The following is a 17,671-nucleotide window of genomic DNA, read 5'->3' as shown; positions in this document are numbered from 1 at the left end:
ATCTTTGAATGGTCGTGTTTGTGTGTGTGTGTGTGTGTGGTTCTACGTAGACCCATGTGCCTGGGCTGGGTCAACACATTCCAGATGGTGGTTGCAACTGCACAATCAATTGGCACAAACCAGTTTGGTCTAATAGAGAAGTCACCAGGCTAGAAACTAGGAGATAGGGAGTTCTAGTTTCTCCTTAGCCATGAAAGCCAGCTGGGAGACTTGGGGTCAATCACCAGGAGTTTGGGAGTTCTAGCCCTGCCTTGGGCATAAAAGTCTGCTGGGTGACTTTGGGCCAATCACCAGGAGACGGGGAGTTCTAGTCCCTCCTTAAACATAAAAGCCAGCTGGGTGACTTTGAGCCAATCACCAGGAGATAGGGAGTTCTAGTCCTGCCTTAGGCATGAAAGCCTGCTGGGTGACTTTGGGCCAATGATCAGGAGACAAGGAGTTCTAGTCCCTCCTTAAACATAAAAGCCAGCTGGGTGACTTTGGACCAATCACCAGGAGATGGTGAGTTCTAGACCCTCCTTAAACATGAAATCCGGCTGGGAAACTTTGAGTCAATCACCAGGAGACAAGGAGTTCTAGCCCTGCCTTAGGCACAAAAGAACGCTGGGGGGACTTTGGGCCAATCACCAGGAGACCGAGAGTTCTAGTCCCACAATAATGAAAGCCAGCTGGGTGAACTTGAGCCAATGACCAGGAGACAAGGAGTTCTAGCCCTACCTTAGGCACGAAAGTCCACTGGGTGACTTTGGGCCAATTACCAGGAGATGATGAGTTCTAGTCCTGCCTTAAGCATGAAACTCCACTGGGAGATTTTCACTGGGTGAGTTCTAGTCCCATCTTCATTAAAAAAAACAAAAACCAGCTGGGTACCTTTGGACCAGGAGACTGTGAATTCTAGTCCTACCTTTAAGTGGCTGACTTTGAGCCAGCCCCTCTCTCCCAGCCCACCCCAACAGGGTTGTTGTGAGAAAAATAGGAAGAGGAAAGGGGTCTTCATTGCGTTCGCCCCCTTGAGTGATTCCTAAACATTATTGGCGGGCTATAAATATGTTTTTTTTTTAAAAAAAGAGAGAGAGAGAGAAATAGCGGGTCAGCGCCCTGCAGCGCGAACCTCCTTGAAAGAGATGTGTGACGGAGACCACGGGACCACGAAGCAGTGACCTGAATTTTGATGGGTTTTTTGTTTTTGTTTTTTTATCTCTGGGATGGGCGAATGAAAATCGCGACCCGGCGGTTGTGAGCGTGCGAGGCTCCGTAAAGCTTTGGGATGGGAGGAGAGAGATTAAAAACGGAGCGACCATCTGATGGGCGCCGAGGTCCAAATTACAGGATTAGGAGGAGGGAGGGCGAAAAGCAAGGCCTCGGATTAAAAGTCTGCACCCCACCACAGGGATAGATTGGAGGTTAATAAAACACATTAATGGTTTGGTGTTTTTTCCCCTCGAAATGCCCATGCTGCAGAGAGAGACATTACTGAAACTTCTGCCTCTTTTCCTAAGGATATTCTGGATTCCCAGAATCATCTTGTGATCTCTTATTTGTAAAGTCCCTTCCTTTGAATTGCTAAATTGAACTGATTGTTAAACAGCCTTTAAAATAAAAGCAAAAAGTGAATTAAACACTGGGAAGGATAGACACCGCGACAAATGAAAGGCATATCAAAGAACGAAAGATATAGTATAGTATAGTATAGTATAGTATAGTATAGTATAGTATAGTATAGTATAGTATAATAGTATAGTATAGTATAGTATAGTATAATAGTATAATAATATAATAATATAATATAATATAATATAATATAATATAATATAATATAATATAATATAATATAATATAATATAATATAATATAATATATAATATAATATAATAATATAATGTAATATAATATAATATAATATAATATAATATAATTAATATAATATAATATAATATAATATAATATAATACAATATAATATAAAATAATATTATAATATAATATAATATAATAATGCAATGCAATGCAATGCAATGCAATGCAATGCAATGCAATATAATAAAACAAAACAAAACAAAGTAAAATAAAATAAAATAAAAAAATAAAAAAATAAAAATGATGATTACAGGTACACAGATCCCATCCTGAGTAGGGGAGGTTGGACTAGATGGCTCTCCGAGTTCCCTTTCAAATATTATTCAGTGGTAATAGAGGCGACAGCAGCTTCTGAAAAACCTGTTAAGTTATTGTTTTCTCCTGGTCTGGTTCCCCCCCCCCGGTTTATTATTTTTCACCTGAGCTGAATGTTGCCCTGAAATACATCTAATAAATAAACATAAAAAATTAATAATAGTCTGGAGAATTCTTATGTCATCAAAATTAGAATGGAGAGAAGGAGAGAAGGGGGGAGAGAAAGAGAGAGAAAGAAAGAGAGAATGAGGGGGAGAGGGAGAGAGAGAAAGAGTATGACGGAGAGAGAGAGAGAGAGAATGAGAGAGAGAGAGAGAGAGAGAGAACGAGGGAGAGAGAGAAAGAGAGAACGGAGAGAGAGGGAGAACGGAGAGAGAGAGAATGAAAGAGAATGAGTGGGAGAGAGTAAGAGAGAGAGACTGAAGGAGAGAGAGAAAGAGAGAGAATGAGAGAGAAAGAGAAAGAGAGAATGAGGGAGAGAGAGAATGGAGAGAGAACGAGAGAGGGAACGAGGGGGAGAGAGTAAGAGAAAGAGAATGAAGGAGAGAGAGAAAGAGAGAGAGAAAGAGAGAAAGGGAGAGAGAGAGAGAGAGAGAGAGAGAATGAGGGCGAGAGAAAGAGAGAGAATGAGAGAAAGAGAACGGAGAGAGAGAGAGAGAAAGAAAGAGAGAAAGAAGTTTGTAGTTGTTGAGCCAATGGTTCTTAGTCTGGTAAGAATTTTAAACTTAAAACTTAAGAATTTAAAGATGGGTGGACTTCATCTCCCAGAATTCCCTGGCCAGGACAGCATACCTGACTGGGGAATTCTGGGAGTTGAAGTCCACCCACCTTAAAGTTGCCTCGGGTATATTAGACCCAGAGGGAACAACTATTCTACAAGCATCATGCTTAATTTATATGGCGAGTATTCTAAATACAATAAAACAAAATAAAAAAATCCAAGCTTGGGGGGGGGGAAATCAAAGACAGATGTTTCCCCGCAGCTGGATTTGACCCTTCGTGCGACCTTCCAAGAATTAATCCCTTTTATGGAAAACCCACCAAAACCCCAGGAGATTAAAAGAATGGGCGATTTGTTACCAAGATTATGTCCATTGAGGCCCCAAATCAATAAATAAATCCCTTTCGCTGGAATTCTAACCGGTTGCAGGAATCTTCCCGATCCTTTTTTTAAAATCCCAACCGTTCCCCGGGTGTGTGTGTGTGTGTGTGTGTTTGTGTATGTGTGTAAAAGGTTGGAATTGCTGAATTGCGATGTGCAATGATGTGCAATAACAACAGCCCTGTTGCTCACAGCTGGAGCTGCCCAACTGGCAAGGGATGGCCGGTTTCCATGGAAACTGAAGCTGGCGGCCGGGTGGGTGTGTGTCAAATCTTCTGCCTTGTTTGCAAACAAGGGAAAGATTTGGGTGGGCTTTAAAAAAAAAGGCTCCCCCCCCCGTGGAAAAATCCAAGCCCTAACCAATGCATTTTATTTTCGGGTGCATCTGAAGGAAGTTTGCATCCCCCTCCCTCCACCCGGAATAAACCCAGCCCACCTCTCCGCCACAATTTATTTTTATTTTATTTTATTTATTTGCCAAACACGTATAAGATTACAGATATAAGTATAAACATGATTATGAAGACAGGAAATGGATACGAATAAATGGGGGACAGTAGGACAGGGACGGTAGGCACATTGGTGCTCTTATGCACGCCCCTTACAGACCTCTTAGGAATGGGGGTGAGGTCGAGAGTAGCCAGTCTAAGGTTAAAGTTTTGGGGGTTTGAGGAAGAAACCACAGACTCTGGTAGTGCGTTCCAGGCATTGACCGCTCCATTGCTGAAGTCATATTTTCTGCAATCTGGAGTGGTTTACCTTGAGTTTGTATCTATTATTTGCTCGTGTATTGTTGCGGTTGAAGCTGAAGTAGTCATTGACAGGTAGGATGTTGTAGCAGATAATTTGGTGTACAACATTTAGGTCAGACGGAAGGCGGCGTAGTTCTAAATTGTCTGAGCCTAAAATTTCAAGCCCGGTGCCATAAGGTATTTTATTGCGAGCAGAGGAGTGGAGAATTCTTCTCGTGAAATATTTTAACTCATAGAATCATCCATTACAATGTCCTTCCTGTTGAAGACTACTTCAGCTTCAATCGCAACATTACATGAGCACACAATAGATTTAAGCTTAATCCAATCCAATCTTGATTGCAGAAAATATGACTTCTGCAACAGAATCATCAATGCTTGGAATACTTTACCTGACTCTGTGGTCTCTTCTCATAATCCTAAAAGCTTTAACCAAAAACTTTCTAATATTGATCTCACCCCATTCCTAAGAGGACCATAAGGGGCGTGCATAAGCGCACAAACGTGCCTACCGTTCCTGTCCTATTGTTTTTCTTTTCTTCTTCCTATATATATGCTTATACCTCCTTATATTTACTCATATATGTGTTAATATACTATATAATCTTTTTGTATGATACCTACATATATTGTTGTGACAAAATAAAAAATAAATAAAAATAAAGTAACAGAGTTGTTAATGCAGGGGTGTCCAAACTTGGTCCCTTTAAGACTTTTGGACTTCAACTCCCAGAGTTCCTCAGCCAGCTTTGCTGGCTGAGGGACTCTGGGAGTTGAAGTCCAAAAGTCTTAAAGGGACCAAGTTTGGACACCCCTGTGTTAATGCCTGGAATGCACTACCTGACTCCGTGGTCTCTTCCCAAAATCCCCAAAGCTTTAACCAAAAACTGTCCACTGTTACCTTACCCCCATTCCTAAGAGGTCTGTAAGGGGTGTGCATAATAGCACCAGCGTGCCTATCGTTCTTGTCCTATTGTTTCCTTTTGTTATATCCAATTAATATAGTTAGTACATACTCATACTTATATATATGCTTATATATTGTATAGTTATTTCATGCTTATGCTTACATATACTGTTGTGACAAATAAATAAATAAATAAAAATATCTCTGGAATCGTTCGATTGTATTAGCGTCCAATATGCAGTGCGGGTTCCAGACAGACAAGCTGTATTCAAGAATTGGTCCGGCAAAGGTTATGTATGCCCTAGTTTGCAGTAGAATATTACCGGAGAAGAAGCTTCGGCAGTTTAGGTTAACAATCCCCCTTCCTTCCTTCTCTCTTTCATCCTGCCTCAATTTCTCTTTGGATGACCAGTTAGAAACGGCCTTCGGGCTGCCAACCCTCCCCCCACAAACCATTTAATCGTTAAATCTGCCAGGTGCCATAAAAAGGCCATCGATTATTATCCCCTCAATCCCGAGAAACCCAACTAAAGTCCATCCACCGGATGGGTTTTGATTGGCAAAATCAAGTTGATTCGGAGATTGGGCAGAATGGGCTCCCAAATTTTTCCTGCAATTAATACGAGGGGTGGGGCCGCGGAGGGAGGGTCCTTGCACAATCGGGACAAGAATTTCCGTGGCCAGGTGAGGCTGGTTATAGTAGAGTGAGAGAGGCACCTGTGGATGTTTTATTGCTTTTCGTGTTTTATTTTATGGTGCCCGTGAGGCAGGTGAGCTGTTCTTAAATACGGTGAGAAAGAAAGAAAGAAAGAAAGAAAGAAAGAAAGAAAGAAAGAAAGAAAGAAAGAAAGGAAGGAAGGAAGGAAGGAAGGAAGGAAGGAAGGAAGGAAGGAAAGAAGGATGAGGGAAGGAAGGAAGGAAGGAAGGAGGAAAAAGAGAGGGAGAGAGGAAGGGAGGAAAAGGGAGGGAGAGGGAAAGGATGGGAGGAGGAGAGGAGGAGGAGAAGAAGAGGAGGAGGAAGATGAGAGGAGGGAGAGGAGGAGAAAGAGAAGGAGAACTAGAAGAAGAAAAAGAAGAAGAGGAGGAGGAGGAGGAGAAGGAATAAGAATAAGAATAAGAAGAGGGGGAGGGGAGGGGAAACTTGCATTTCTGGGAAACAAAATTGGCTTCTGACTTTTTGGCCTTTGAGAACAATTCTTGGCCTCCGTCGCAACCACGTTTTATCTTCAGAAAGTATGATTTGGTTCCCTATTACCGAAAGTCAATATTTGCGTCCCGGAGGATCAATTCCGCTTTTTGGCAGAGAGAGAGAGAGAGAGAGAGAGAGTTGCGTCACTAGGCCTGGGCGTCTGGCTGAAAAAGGCGAAACAATAAAGATTTAAACACAATTTACAACCAGTCCGAAGTGTTAGGCACACCTTTAAACGGGTGTGTTCCAGGTCAAAAATTAATCTCCCGCAATCTGGATTATTTATTTTTCCCCTGACTAGATAGATTACCAAGATCCGAACGGTTCAAATTGTTTGTTTGTTTTTTTATTGTTTACCCTATAAAAGTCTTGTTTTTGCAGATTCTAAAACTATTATCATTTTGGGAAAGCCTGGGAGCATTTAAACCTTGTGCCTGAAAACGTGTGATGGGTTTTATTGCCTAACGATGGAAAAAAACAACCATAGGAATTGGTGATTTATGATTTTTTAATGATTGGATGGTCCAGATGATAGAAAGAAAAGCAGTAGCTTTAGAGGTTAAAATCAGTTTGAATTTATAACTGCTGTGAAGGATATCAGAAGCCAATTCTTCACATCTATTTTCTTTCTTTCCTCCTCCCCCGCCCCTATGGCAAATAATTTTATTGATAAATACAAAATAATAAAAGGGGGGGGGGAATTGGGAAGTGCAAAAATGGAGGGAATTGTAAAAGGTGTTAGGAAAAAAAATCCTGAAACAAATATGCAGAAAAAGAGTAACATTTTCCAGTACAGATACAAAATATAGCAATCTTCTATTTTAAATTAAGTAAATATATTAAAAACCATGCAGAGAGAGAGGGTGGGAGAGAGATAGAGATAAAGAGAGAGACAGATAAAGAGAGATATATAAAGACAGTTTGAGAGACAGAGAGAGACAGACAGACAGATAGATATAGATAAAGACAAAGAGAGATAAAGACAGATAAAGAAAGAGAGAGATAAAGAGAGAGAGAGATAAAGATAGATTGATAGAAAGAGAGAGAGAGAGAGACAGATAGATAAAGACACACAGAGATAAAGAGGTAAAGAAAGAGATAGATAAAGAAGGACAGATAAAGAGAGAGATAAAGATAGATTGAGAGAGAGAGAGAGAGACATACGGACAAATAGATACAGTTAAAGAGAGAGAGAAAGATAGATAAAGAGACAGATAGAGAGAGAGAGATAAAGATTGATAGAAAGAGAGAGACAGAGAGAGAAAGACAGAGAGAGAAATAAAAAAAGAGAGATAAAGAGGGACAGATAGAGAGAGATAAAGAGAGAGAGAGAGAGAGAGAGAAATGGATAGATAGATAAAGACACAGAGAGCGATAAAGAAAGGGACAGATAAAGAGGGACAGATAGAGAGAGAGAAAGATAGATTGAGAGAAAGAGTGAGAGAGAAACAGATAGATAAAGACACAGAGAGAGATAAAGAAAGAGACAGATAAAGGGAGAGATAAAGAGAGAGAGAGAGAGAGAGAGAGAGATTGTGTGTGTGTGTGTATGAGAAAGAGAATGAAATATTTTTCCCAAGGAAATTTCTTGATCTTTGTGTAAAGTAATATAACACTTTTCTCATAGTCACATCATCTGCTGTTACCAATATTCCTTTCTTGTAAAATTGTTATCTTTTTCTTTTCTTCTTTCTACAACCAGTTTATTTGCAGATTCAACATTTCTCGGCTCGGCATAATTCATCTTTATTTTCCAGGAATCATGACCTAAGCCAATATGTCACTGGCCTTTCCGTGTCTGGCCCCCAATTTAATCCGCTTTTTTTTTTATCGGTTTATGTTTATAAGCGTTTATAAGAGTGAATTGCTTGATGTTTCCAAAACAGAAAAGCGGAGTTGTGCTGAATAACTAGCTTGAGACAATCTCCGACACACTCGGGCACGTACACTTTGTAATTCAGGAACGGCTTTTAAGAGTGAAATGTCAATCTTTCGGATCAGCTATTGAGTTTTAGCTCCACACTTTGCTGTCCTGGAGAAGGAGAAGGAGAAGCAGAAGAGAAGGAGGAAAGAACGAGGAAGGGAGGAGAAGAAAATGGACAAAAGAGAAGAGAAGGAAAGAGGAAGGGAGGAGAAGGGAATGGAGAAAGGAGAAGGAGAAGGAGAAGGAGAAGGAGAAGGAGAAGGAAAAGGAAAGAAGAAATGGTGATGGAGAGGAGTGGGAGAAGGAGGAAGGAAAGGAGAGGAGGAAGAGAAGGAGGTGGCAGGTGAGAGGAGGATGGAGGAGAGAGAAAAAGGAAGGAAAGAACTGGGGAAGGGAGGAGAAGGAAAGAAGAAAGAGAAGGGGAGGGGGAAGGAAAGAAGTGAGAAAGGAGAAGAGAAGGAGGAAGGAAAGAGGAAGGGAGGAGAAGGGAAAGGAGAAAGAAGAAAGAGAAGGAAGGAAGAAATGGTGATGGAGAGGAACGGGAGAAGGGAGAAGGAAAGGAGGAGGAGGAGGCAGAGGGAGAGGAGAAGGAGGAGAAGAAAAGGAAGGAAAGAGGAGTAGGGGGGGAGGAGAAGGAAAGGAGGAGAAGGTGAGGGAGGAGAAGGAGGAAGGAAAAAAGTGAGAAGGAGAAGGAGAAAGAGGAGGGGAGGAGAAGGGAAAGGAGAAAGAAGAAGGAAGAAGGAAAGAAGAGAGGAGGAAGGGAGGAGGAGGAGCAGAAGGAGAAGGAGAAGAGAAGGAGGACCCTCCTCCTCCTCCTCCAACCTCCATCACCTTTCAGCACTGATAATGTTGCCTAGTTGGGTCATAAAACGCCCGCAAAGAAAACAACCAAGCTCACAGAGATCACCAAGGACCCCCGCAAACCCGTAACCTCATTCTCGATTTTGGGAGCTGGCTCAGGGTCTGCCCCTGACCTTCCTTCCTCTGAACCCGGATGGGTGAAGCCCTTGTGCTCCTTCCCACCTGGGTACCTGGAGGTCCACCTAGGAAGGAAACCTAGCAAGCCGCCTCCAATTTTAATTTTAAATTTAATTTAAAATGAACGTTAACGTTCCCCCTCCCCCCCCCGTTCCCATCACGTTTAATTCAACAGGTGTGGCTCGCTGCCAGCAAGACCTGTCTTGGTTGATACTCAGGGTGGGTAGGCCGGATGCGGGGGGGGGGGCAGCTTTCTCCCATCTGCCGTGGTCCCTTCCCGGCCATCGCCCCACACTGAAGGAAGGTCACAAAATGACGCCTACATTGCACAACGCCGCACCCCGTTGTTGCATTGTTTGCGGTGCGGGCTACTCTCTTGTTTTACAGCCACCGTCCTAACCTGTGCCATGAAATCCTGGTTATTCAGTAACCCGGGATTCCCCTTTTAAAAGCACATTTTCTGGCTGTCAAATCAAAGGTCTCGTCTGTCTTCCCAGGCTAAGGAAGAGCCAGAAACGTGGTTCGGCCATGAAGTCCTCTCTGGTGTTGATTCTTGGTTTGTGCCTTCTGCCGGCCCTCGCCGAAAGCATCACCGTGCAGGTAATATTTGGCTTTTGAGGACTGGTCTCTGGTTTAGGATAGTGAGAAGCTGAGATTTGCTAAATGCTGAGTGAGATGACCAAAAAGAAGGAGAAGAGAAGGAGAAAGAGAAGGAAAGAGAAGGAGAAGAAAAGGAGAAGGAGAAGGAGGAGAAGGAAGAAGGAAAGGAGAGGAGGAAGAGAAGGAGGTGGCAGGTGAGAGGAGGATGGAGGCGAGAGAAAAAGGAAGGAAAGAACTGGGGAAGGGAGGAGAAGGAAAGAAGAAAGAGAAGGAGAAGGAGAAGGAAAGAAGTGAGAAGGAGAAGAGAAGGAGGAAGGAAAGAGGAAGGGAGGAGAAGGAAAGGAGAAAGAAGAAAGAGAAGGAAGGAAGAAATGGTGATGGAGAGGAACGGGAGAAGGAGAAGGAAAGGAGGAGGAGGAGGCAGAGGAGAGGAGAAGGAGGAGAAAGAAAAAGGAAGGAAAGAACAGTAGAGGGGGAGGAGAAGGAAAGGAGGAGAAGGTGACGGAGGAGAAGGAAGAAGGAAAAAAGTGAGAAGGAGAAGGAGAAAGAGGAAGGGAGGAGAAGGGAAAGGAGAAAGAAGAAGGAAAGAAGGAAAGAAGAGAGGAGGAAGGGGAGGAGGAGGAGCAGAAGGAGAAGGAGAAAGAGAAGGAGGACCCCTCCTCCTCCTCCTCCAACCTCCATCACCTTTCAGCACTGATAATGTTGCCTAGTTGGGTCATAAAACGCCCGCAAAGAAAACAACCAAGCTCACAGAGATCACCAAGGACCCCCCCCCCCGCAAACCCGTAACCTCATTCTCGATTTTGGGAGCTGGCTCAGGGTCTGCCCCCTGACCCTTCCCTTCCTCTGAACCCGGATGGGTGAAGCCCTTGTGCTCTTTCCCACCTGGGTACCTGGAGGTCCACCTAGGAAGGAAACCTAGCAAGCCGCCTCCAATTTTAATTTTAAATTTAATTTAAAATGAACGTTAACGTTCCCCCTCCCCCCCCCCGTTCCCATCACGTTTAATTCAACAGGTGTGGCTCGCCACCAGCAAGACCTGTCTTGGTTGATACTCAGGGTGGGTAGGTGGGATGCGGGGGGGGGGCAGCTTTCTCCCATCTGCCGTGGCCCCTTCCCGGCCATCGCCCCACACTGAAGGACGGTCACAAAATGACGCCTAGATTGCACAACGCCGCACCCTGTTGTTGCATTGTTTGCGGTGCGGGCTACTCTCTTGTTTTACAGCCACCGTCCTAACCTGTGCCATGAAATCCTGGTTATTCAGTAACCCGGGATTCCCCTTTTAAAAGCACATTTTCTGGCTGTCAAGTCAAAGGTCTCGGTCGTCTGTCTTCCCAGGCTAAGGAAGAGCCAGAAACGTGGTTCGGCCATGAAGTCCTCTCTGGTGTTGATTCTTGGTTTGTGCCTTCTGCCGGCCCTCGCCGAAAGCATCACCGTGCAGGTAATATTTGGCTTTTGAGGACTGGTCTCTGGTTTAGGATAGTGAGAAGCTGAGATTTGCTAAATAAATGAGTTAGATGACCAAAAAGAAGGAGAAGAGAAGGAGAAAGAGAAGGAAAAGGAAAGAAGAAATGGTGATGGAGAGGAGTGGGAGAAGGAAGAAGGAAAGGAGAGGAGGAAGAGAAGGAGGTGGCAGGTGAGAGGAGGATGGAGGCGAGAGAAAAAGGAAGGAAAGAACTGGGGAAGGGAGGAGAAGGAAAGAAGAAAGAGAAGGAGAAGGAGAAGGAAAGAAGTGAGAAGGAGAAGAGAAGGAGGAAGGAAAGAGGAAGGGAGGAGAAGGGAAAGGAGAAAGAAGAAAGAGAAGGAAGGAAGAAATGGTGATGAAGAGGAGCAGGACCACCGTCTCTGTCCATCCAGGCTCTCTCTGGAGAACTTCAACTTTTCTTTCTTTCCCTTTCCCCCCCACCCCACCCCGATTGGCAAATAATTTTATCGGTCAATACAAAAGAACACAATAGGAGGGGGGGAGAAATTGGGAAGTGTAAAAATGGAGGGACTTGCAAAAGGTAGTAAGAAAAAAATAATACGTAGAAAAAGAGTCACGTTTTCCAGCACAGATACAAAATATAGCAATCTTCTGTTTTAAATTAAGTAAATATATTAAAAAACATGCAGAGAGAGAGAGAAAGAAAGAGAGAGAAAGGTAGATAGAGAGAGAGAGAGAAAGAGAGAGAGAGAGAGAGAAAGTTAGAGAGATAAAGAGAGAGATAAAGAGAGAGAGTGATAGAGTGATAGAGAAAGAGAAAGAGAAAGACAGAGAGAGAGAGAGAGATAAAGACAAAGAAAGATAGATAAAGAGGGACAGACAAAGAGAGAGAGCTAAAGAGAGATTGAGACAAAGAAAGAGAGAGGGACAGACAGAGAAAGAAAGAGAGAGAGAGATAAAGACAGTTAAAGAAAGAGATAGATAAAGAGGGACAGATAAAGAGAGAGAGCTAAAGAGAGATTGAGACAAAGAGAGAGAGAAAGTGACTGATAGAGAGAGAAAAAGAAAGACACACAGAGAGATAAGGACAGATAAAGAAAGAGAGAGAGAAATAGATTGAGAGAAAGAGACAGACAGACAGATAGAGAGAGAGAGAGAGAGGGGTGGGGATTGGTCTCTGGGTTAAGATAGTGAGAAGCTGGGATTTATTAAATGCTGAGTTAGATGACCATCTCTGTCCTCCAGGCTCTCGCTGGAGAAGTTCAACCTGACCTCATGAAGAACGATTGCAGGAACTGGGCAGGTCTAGTTTCATGAAAAGGAGGACTAGAGGAGACATGATAGCGGCCTTCCAATATCTCAAGGGCTTCCCCAAAGAAGAGGGAGTCAAGCTATTCTTCAAAGCACCCGAAGGCAGGACAAGAAGCAACAGGTGGAAACTCATCAAGGAGAGAAGCAACTTAGAATTAAGGAGGAATTTCTTAACAGTGAGGACAATTAACCAGTGGAACAACTTGCCTCCAGAAGTTGTGAATGCTCCAACACCTGGAGGTTTTTTAAGAAGAGATTAGAAGAAGAGACAACCTTTTGTCTGAAGTGGTCTAGGGTCTCCTGCTTGAGCAGGGGTTTGGCCTAGAGGACCTCCAAGGTCCCTTCCATTCTGTTATTCTGGAATTTTAATCCCAAATCAATTCATCATTGGAACGACTTTCCTCCGGAAGGAGGGTTTTGAAGAAGAGATTAGACAACCATTTGACTGGCATAGTATAGGATCTCTTGCTTGAGCAGAGGGCTGGACTAGAAGACCTCCAAGGTCCCTTCCAACCCTGTGATTCTATGAGATAGATAAATAAAATACAGGAAGGAAGGAAGGAAGGAAGGAAGGAAGGAAGGAAGGAAGGAAGGAAGGAAGGAAGGAAGGAAGGAAGGAGGAAGGGAAGGAAGGAAGGAAGGAAGGATGGATGGATGGAAGGAAGGAAGGAAGGAAGGAAGGAAGGAAGGAAGGAGGAAGGGAAGGAAGGAAGGAAGGAAGGATGGATGGAAGGAGGAAGGGAAGGAAGGAAGGAAGGAAGGATGGAAGGAGGAAGGGAAGGAAGGAAGGAATGACAGAAGGAAGGAAGGAAGGAAGGAAGGAAGGAAGGAGGAAGGGAAGGAAGGAAGGAAGGAAGGATGGAAGGAAGGAAGGAAGGAAGGATGGATGGAAGGAAGGAGGAAGGGAAGGAAGGAAGGAAGGAAGGATGGAAGGAGGAAGGGAAGGAAGGAAGGAATGACAGAAGGAAGGAAGGAAGGATGGAAGGAAGGAAGGAGGAAGGGAAGGAAGGAAGGAAGGAAGGAAGGAAGGAGGAAGGGAAGGAAGGAAGGAAGGAAGGATGGATGGAAGGAGGAAGGAAGGAAGGAAGGAAGGAAGGAAGGAAGGAAGGAAGGAAGGAATGACAGAAGGAAGGAAGGAAGGATGGAAGGATGGAAGGAGGAAGGGAAGGAAGGAAGGAATGACAGAAGGAAGGAAGGAAGGATGGAAGAAGGAAGGGAAGGAAGGAAGGAATGACAGAAGGAAGGAAGGAAGGAAGGAAGGAAGGAAGGAAGGAAGGAAGGAGGGAGGGAGGGAGGGAGGGAGGGAGGGAGGGAAGGGCTTGCCTTCAGATGTTGTCTCCATTACTGGAGGCTTTCAAAAAGCGACTACCATTTGTGGGTTCAAGGTCTCCTGCTTGAGCTTGAGCAGGGGGCTGGACTACAAGACCTCCGAGGTCCCTTCTGGCTCTTCTGCTATTCCGCCATTCGAATCCCAAATCAATTAACTCGCCTCCAGAAGTTGTGGCTGCTCCGTCTCTGGAGTTTTTCGAGAACCAAGAAATATGTTGTTTTTGTCTTTCCCTCCCGCACAGGTCCAAAATTTGTCCTTCTCTTGGGATTCGGTCAAAGCCCTGAAGAAGGTTCTGGATGCCGCACCCCCAAAACCCCGTTTCCGAAACAGGGGACCGGAGCCTGTGTGCTTACACCCCGAACTTCCCAGTGAATTCGTGCCTCTCTGCTCCATGCCAAAAGCCTACGATGTGTTTCAAACCCTCGGTAGGTAAAACTGCCCTGACCAAGTTAAGCTTCATTGGAATGCAGCCAGTCCTCGAGTTACGACCACATTTGAGCCCCCCCAATGTATGCTGCTAAGCAAAACATCTGTTAAGTGAGTTTTGCCTTGTTTTACAAACTCGTTCCGCCACCGAATTGCTGCCATTGTTAAATGAATACTGAACAGGCTAACCGTTCGGAGTTACAACGGTACTGAAAAAATGTGACTGTTTCACCCTTACGACCGTTGCAACCTCCCCAGGGCCAGGGTGTTAAAACCCAGATGTTTTCGGCCAGGGGCTCACATTTATGACGGTCGCAGCATTTCCCCTTTTGCGACCTTCGGGCGAGCAAACTCAACGGAGAATCCAGATTTGCTTAACAACCGGGTGACCGATTCAAGAATTGCAACGGCGGTAAGAAATATTGCAAAACAGGGAGCAAAACTTGCTTAGCACGCGTCTCGCTTAGCAAATGAAAATTTGGGGCTCAATTGTGGTCGTAAGTCGGCGACCGCCCGGATTTTATGCCCCAAAACGGAAGGACGGTTTGATTCCCACAGCGGACGAATGACTACCTATCTACACTAGTGGCCAAAATTGTGGAAACCTTTTGGGAAAAGTGTAATTTTCTAAAACTAGCTAATAACACCACTTTTTTTCTTTTTTCTTTTAGAATAGAATAGAATAGAATTTTTATTGGCCAAGTGTGATTGGACACACAAGGAATTTGTCTTGGTGCATATGCTCTCAGTGTACATAAAAGAAAAGAAAAGATACGTTCATCAAGGTACAACATTTACAACACAATTGATGGTCAATATATCAATAAAAATCATAAGGATTGCCAGCAACAAGTTATAGTCATACAGTCATAAATGGAAAGAGATTGGTGATGGGAACTATGAGAAGATTAATAGTAGTGCAGATTCAGTAAATAGTCTGACAGTGTTGAGGGAATTATTTGTTTAGCAGAGTGATGGCCTTCGGGAAAAAACTGTTCTTGTGTCTAGTTGTTCTGGTGTGCAGTGCTCTATAGCGTCGTTTTGAGGGTAGGAGTTGAAACAGTTTATGTCCAGGATGCGAGGAGTCTGTAAATATTTTCACGGCCCTCTTCTTGATTCGTGCAGTATACAGGTCCTCAATGGAAGGCAGGTTGGTAGCAATTTTGGAGTAGTACCATAAAATTATATAGCAATGGAAAGATAATTTAATCAAGAATGTAAGGCAATAACTTTTATGAAGGATTTGCTATTAGGATAGCAGTTAGAGTATAAAGAAGAAAAGTGAAAACACGTAGAAAAAAACGATATATATAAAAATGATCACCATAGAAAAAAAATGAGATATACAAAAATGATCATGTCAGTTAATCCTTCATTGGGTAACCTTTAGCATGCATTACGGCCTTACAACATCTTCCCATGGAGTCAACCAAGCCTTTGAGTTCTGCAGCTGTTACAATGTGAAACCAAGATTGAACGATGGCTTCTATTAACTGGGTTTTATTGCTGGGTCGCTTCGGACTAACAAATCTCTTTAGTTGGAAAATACATAGATTTTCCATTGGGTGAAGGTCTGGGCTATTCCCAGGCCATTCCAGCAGTGGAATAAGATTATCTGGAAACTCCAAAAAATAAAAATAAAAGTGGTGTTATTAGCCATCAAACCTCAAAAATGCAACTTTTCCCAAAAGGTTCCCACAATTTTGGCCACTACTGTAACACGGCCCGTTAAGTGATTGTGGCTTCCCCATCGCCTTTGCTCTCCACGGTGGTCGTAAATTGAGGACTCCTCATCCCGTGTGGTGTGAGCCTAGCGATGGTCATTTGGCCATCCCTGGTTCACGGCTCCGAAAGTTGTGTAAATGCCCGAGATTTGTGATTTTTGCTGTTTGTACGTCATAGCGGAGCGATTTCGCAGCAATCCATCTATCCGGATGGCGAATTCTCCAGCGCTTCGGGCGGGGTGCGGGGTTGCAAGTCCCGTTCCCCCACCCCCAAAAGAATCCCCACCTAAATCATTGAATGGACAGTTTGCACGGGAGCCTGGAGGTCATCTAGCCCACCCTTGACCCCCTGGGGCAGAAATTTGCAACTGTTTTTTATCCCATTCAGCTTCTGTCGAAATTTGGTCACTGTCCCTCTGGGCTTTGCTGAATATCCTTCCTTCTTGGGAAGATTTTTTGCCCCCGATGACCAATCGACCTACTTCCTGGTCGTTTTAACTCTTCCATTCCCCTAGTCCTCATGAAGCACCTGAAGAACATTACGGGAAGGTCTTCAGATACTTCCAGAGGACTCTGAGGCTTCTCTGCAGATTTTTTGGGAAATTCAGAGGATCCCGGAGTCTGGAAGTGGCTAAAGAGAAAATTATTAACCTGGTTTCTACCATTTCTGTTCCAAACCCCACTCCTTTCTCGTGCTGATGACGTCACCCAGTTGGGTCGTGAAACGATTTATAACTGCTTGGTGGTACTCATCGATGGTTGATAGGTTGGGTAGCGTAGAGCATTCGGGCAACTTCTGGCGACTTCTTTTAGATCGAAAAGTGCCAGGTGAACGTTGTTCAGGTCAGGGAAGATCTCTTGAACTTCTTTATCTTATCTTCCTTGGCTTCAGACACCATCGCCAGCGACCCCGAGACCTGCGAAATCTGCTTTAACATCGCCTGTTCCGGATGTTAAGTGAGAACCAGCCGTGCTCTCCACTGGTGGTCACCAGGTGGTCACCCATCCTAGCCTTCCTGTTGTGACCTCCTACAACCTCATGTTCGGAGTAACTTCTGGGTCATCGCCATAGAATTCAGGACTGGCGTCGAGAGCGAAAGGGGAAGAGACGTAAAACCAACCACGATCCTGGAAACAAACCACGAAGCCTCCTTCTCAGCAACTGCGTTCCCACATCACCCCAAGCCATTGTTTCCTTAAACGCGGTTTGTGGGGCAAACTACCCTGGGACGGCTTCCGAAGCACGCTCTGCTTACTTTTGAACCGTAAAACTTAGTTTGATCAGAACTAAGCCCAACATAAGCTAGAAACTGTACTTTTTTTGGCACAACTGCAGGAAGATCTGTTTGGGTTTTTTTTTTAACTCTTTGCCACGCAAGCTGGCAAGGTTGGCATTCCTGCCACGTTTCTGCCACGCTTCTCCACGTTAGCTTCCCTCCTTGCACCTACCTCTTTCGGGCTTTCTCTTCTCCCCAATCCCTTTCCTTCCCTTCAATAAATTTATTTTTGTACTTCTGCAACTCTGCTCTTCTCCGGCTTTTTGGTGGAAGGGAGCCCCAAAGCGCCATAAAAAAATGCCATTAAAAAATGCTCACCTATCCTGATGGAGGATTCGGTCAATAAAATGCTTTTACAGGGCAGTTATTCTCCAAGATTTAATTAATAAATAATGATAAATAATAAGATGGTTCACTTGAGCTGCCGTACTTCGGGATTAAGTGAGAAGGTGAAGGGCACACCATCTGCGAAAGGTTTAAGCTAGTCCTCGGGTTACGACCAGCGGTGAAATCCAATTTTTTTTACTACCAGTTCTGTGGGCTTGGTGGGC

The 17,671-nt window shown here is 44.1% G+C and overlaps 1 protein-coding gene across 1 annotated transcript; it reads left to right on the top strand.

Annotated features, from left to right (window-relative positions):
- Nucleotides 1-9,551: 9,551 nt before the first annotated feature.
- GUCA2A (guanylate cyclase activator 2A) lies at nucleotides 9,552-16,860 on the top strand. Its single transcript, XM_058161446.1, has 4 exons — nucleotides 9,552-9,623; nucleotides 10,936-11,067; nucleotides 13,935-14,118; nucleotides 16,736-16,860. Exons 1-4 carry the CDS (start codon nucleotides 9,552-9,554, stop codon nucleotides 16,798-16,800), a joined length of 453 nt encoding a protein of 150 aa, XP_058017429.1. The 3' UTR covers nucleotides 16,801-16,860.
- Nucleotides 16,861-17,671: the final 811 nt, after the last annotated feature.

Source organism: Ahaetulla prasina, chromosome 18, assembly GCF_028640845.1.
Source record: "Ahaetulla prasina isolate Xishuangbanna chromosome 18, ASM2864084v1, whole genome shotgun sequence".
NCBI lineage: Eukaryota > Metazoa > Chordata > Lepidosauria > Squamata > Colubridae > Ahaetulla > Ahaetulla prasina.
The sequence above is the reverse complement of the archived record's forward strand: the minus strand, read 5'-3'. Positions and strand labels throughout refer to the sequence as shown.

Coding starts and splice junctions, on each gene's coding strand:
- GUCA2A (XM_058161446.1), top strand. CDS start 9,552: ATGAAGTCCTCTCTGGTGTTGATTCTTGGTTTGTGCCTTCTGCCGGCC. Junction 9,624..10,935: donor CCGAAAGCATCACCGTGCAG/GTAATATTTGGC, acceptor CTGGCTGTCAAG/TCAAAGGTCTCGGTCGTCTG. Junction 14,119..16,735: donor CGATGTGTTTCAAACCCTCG/GTAGGTAAAACT, acceptor CCTTGGCTTCAG/ACACCATCGCCAGCGACCCC.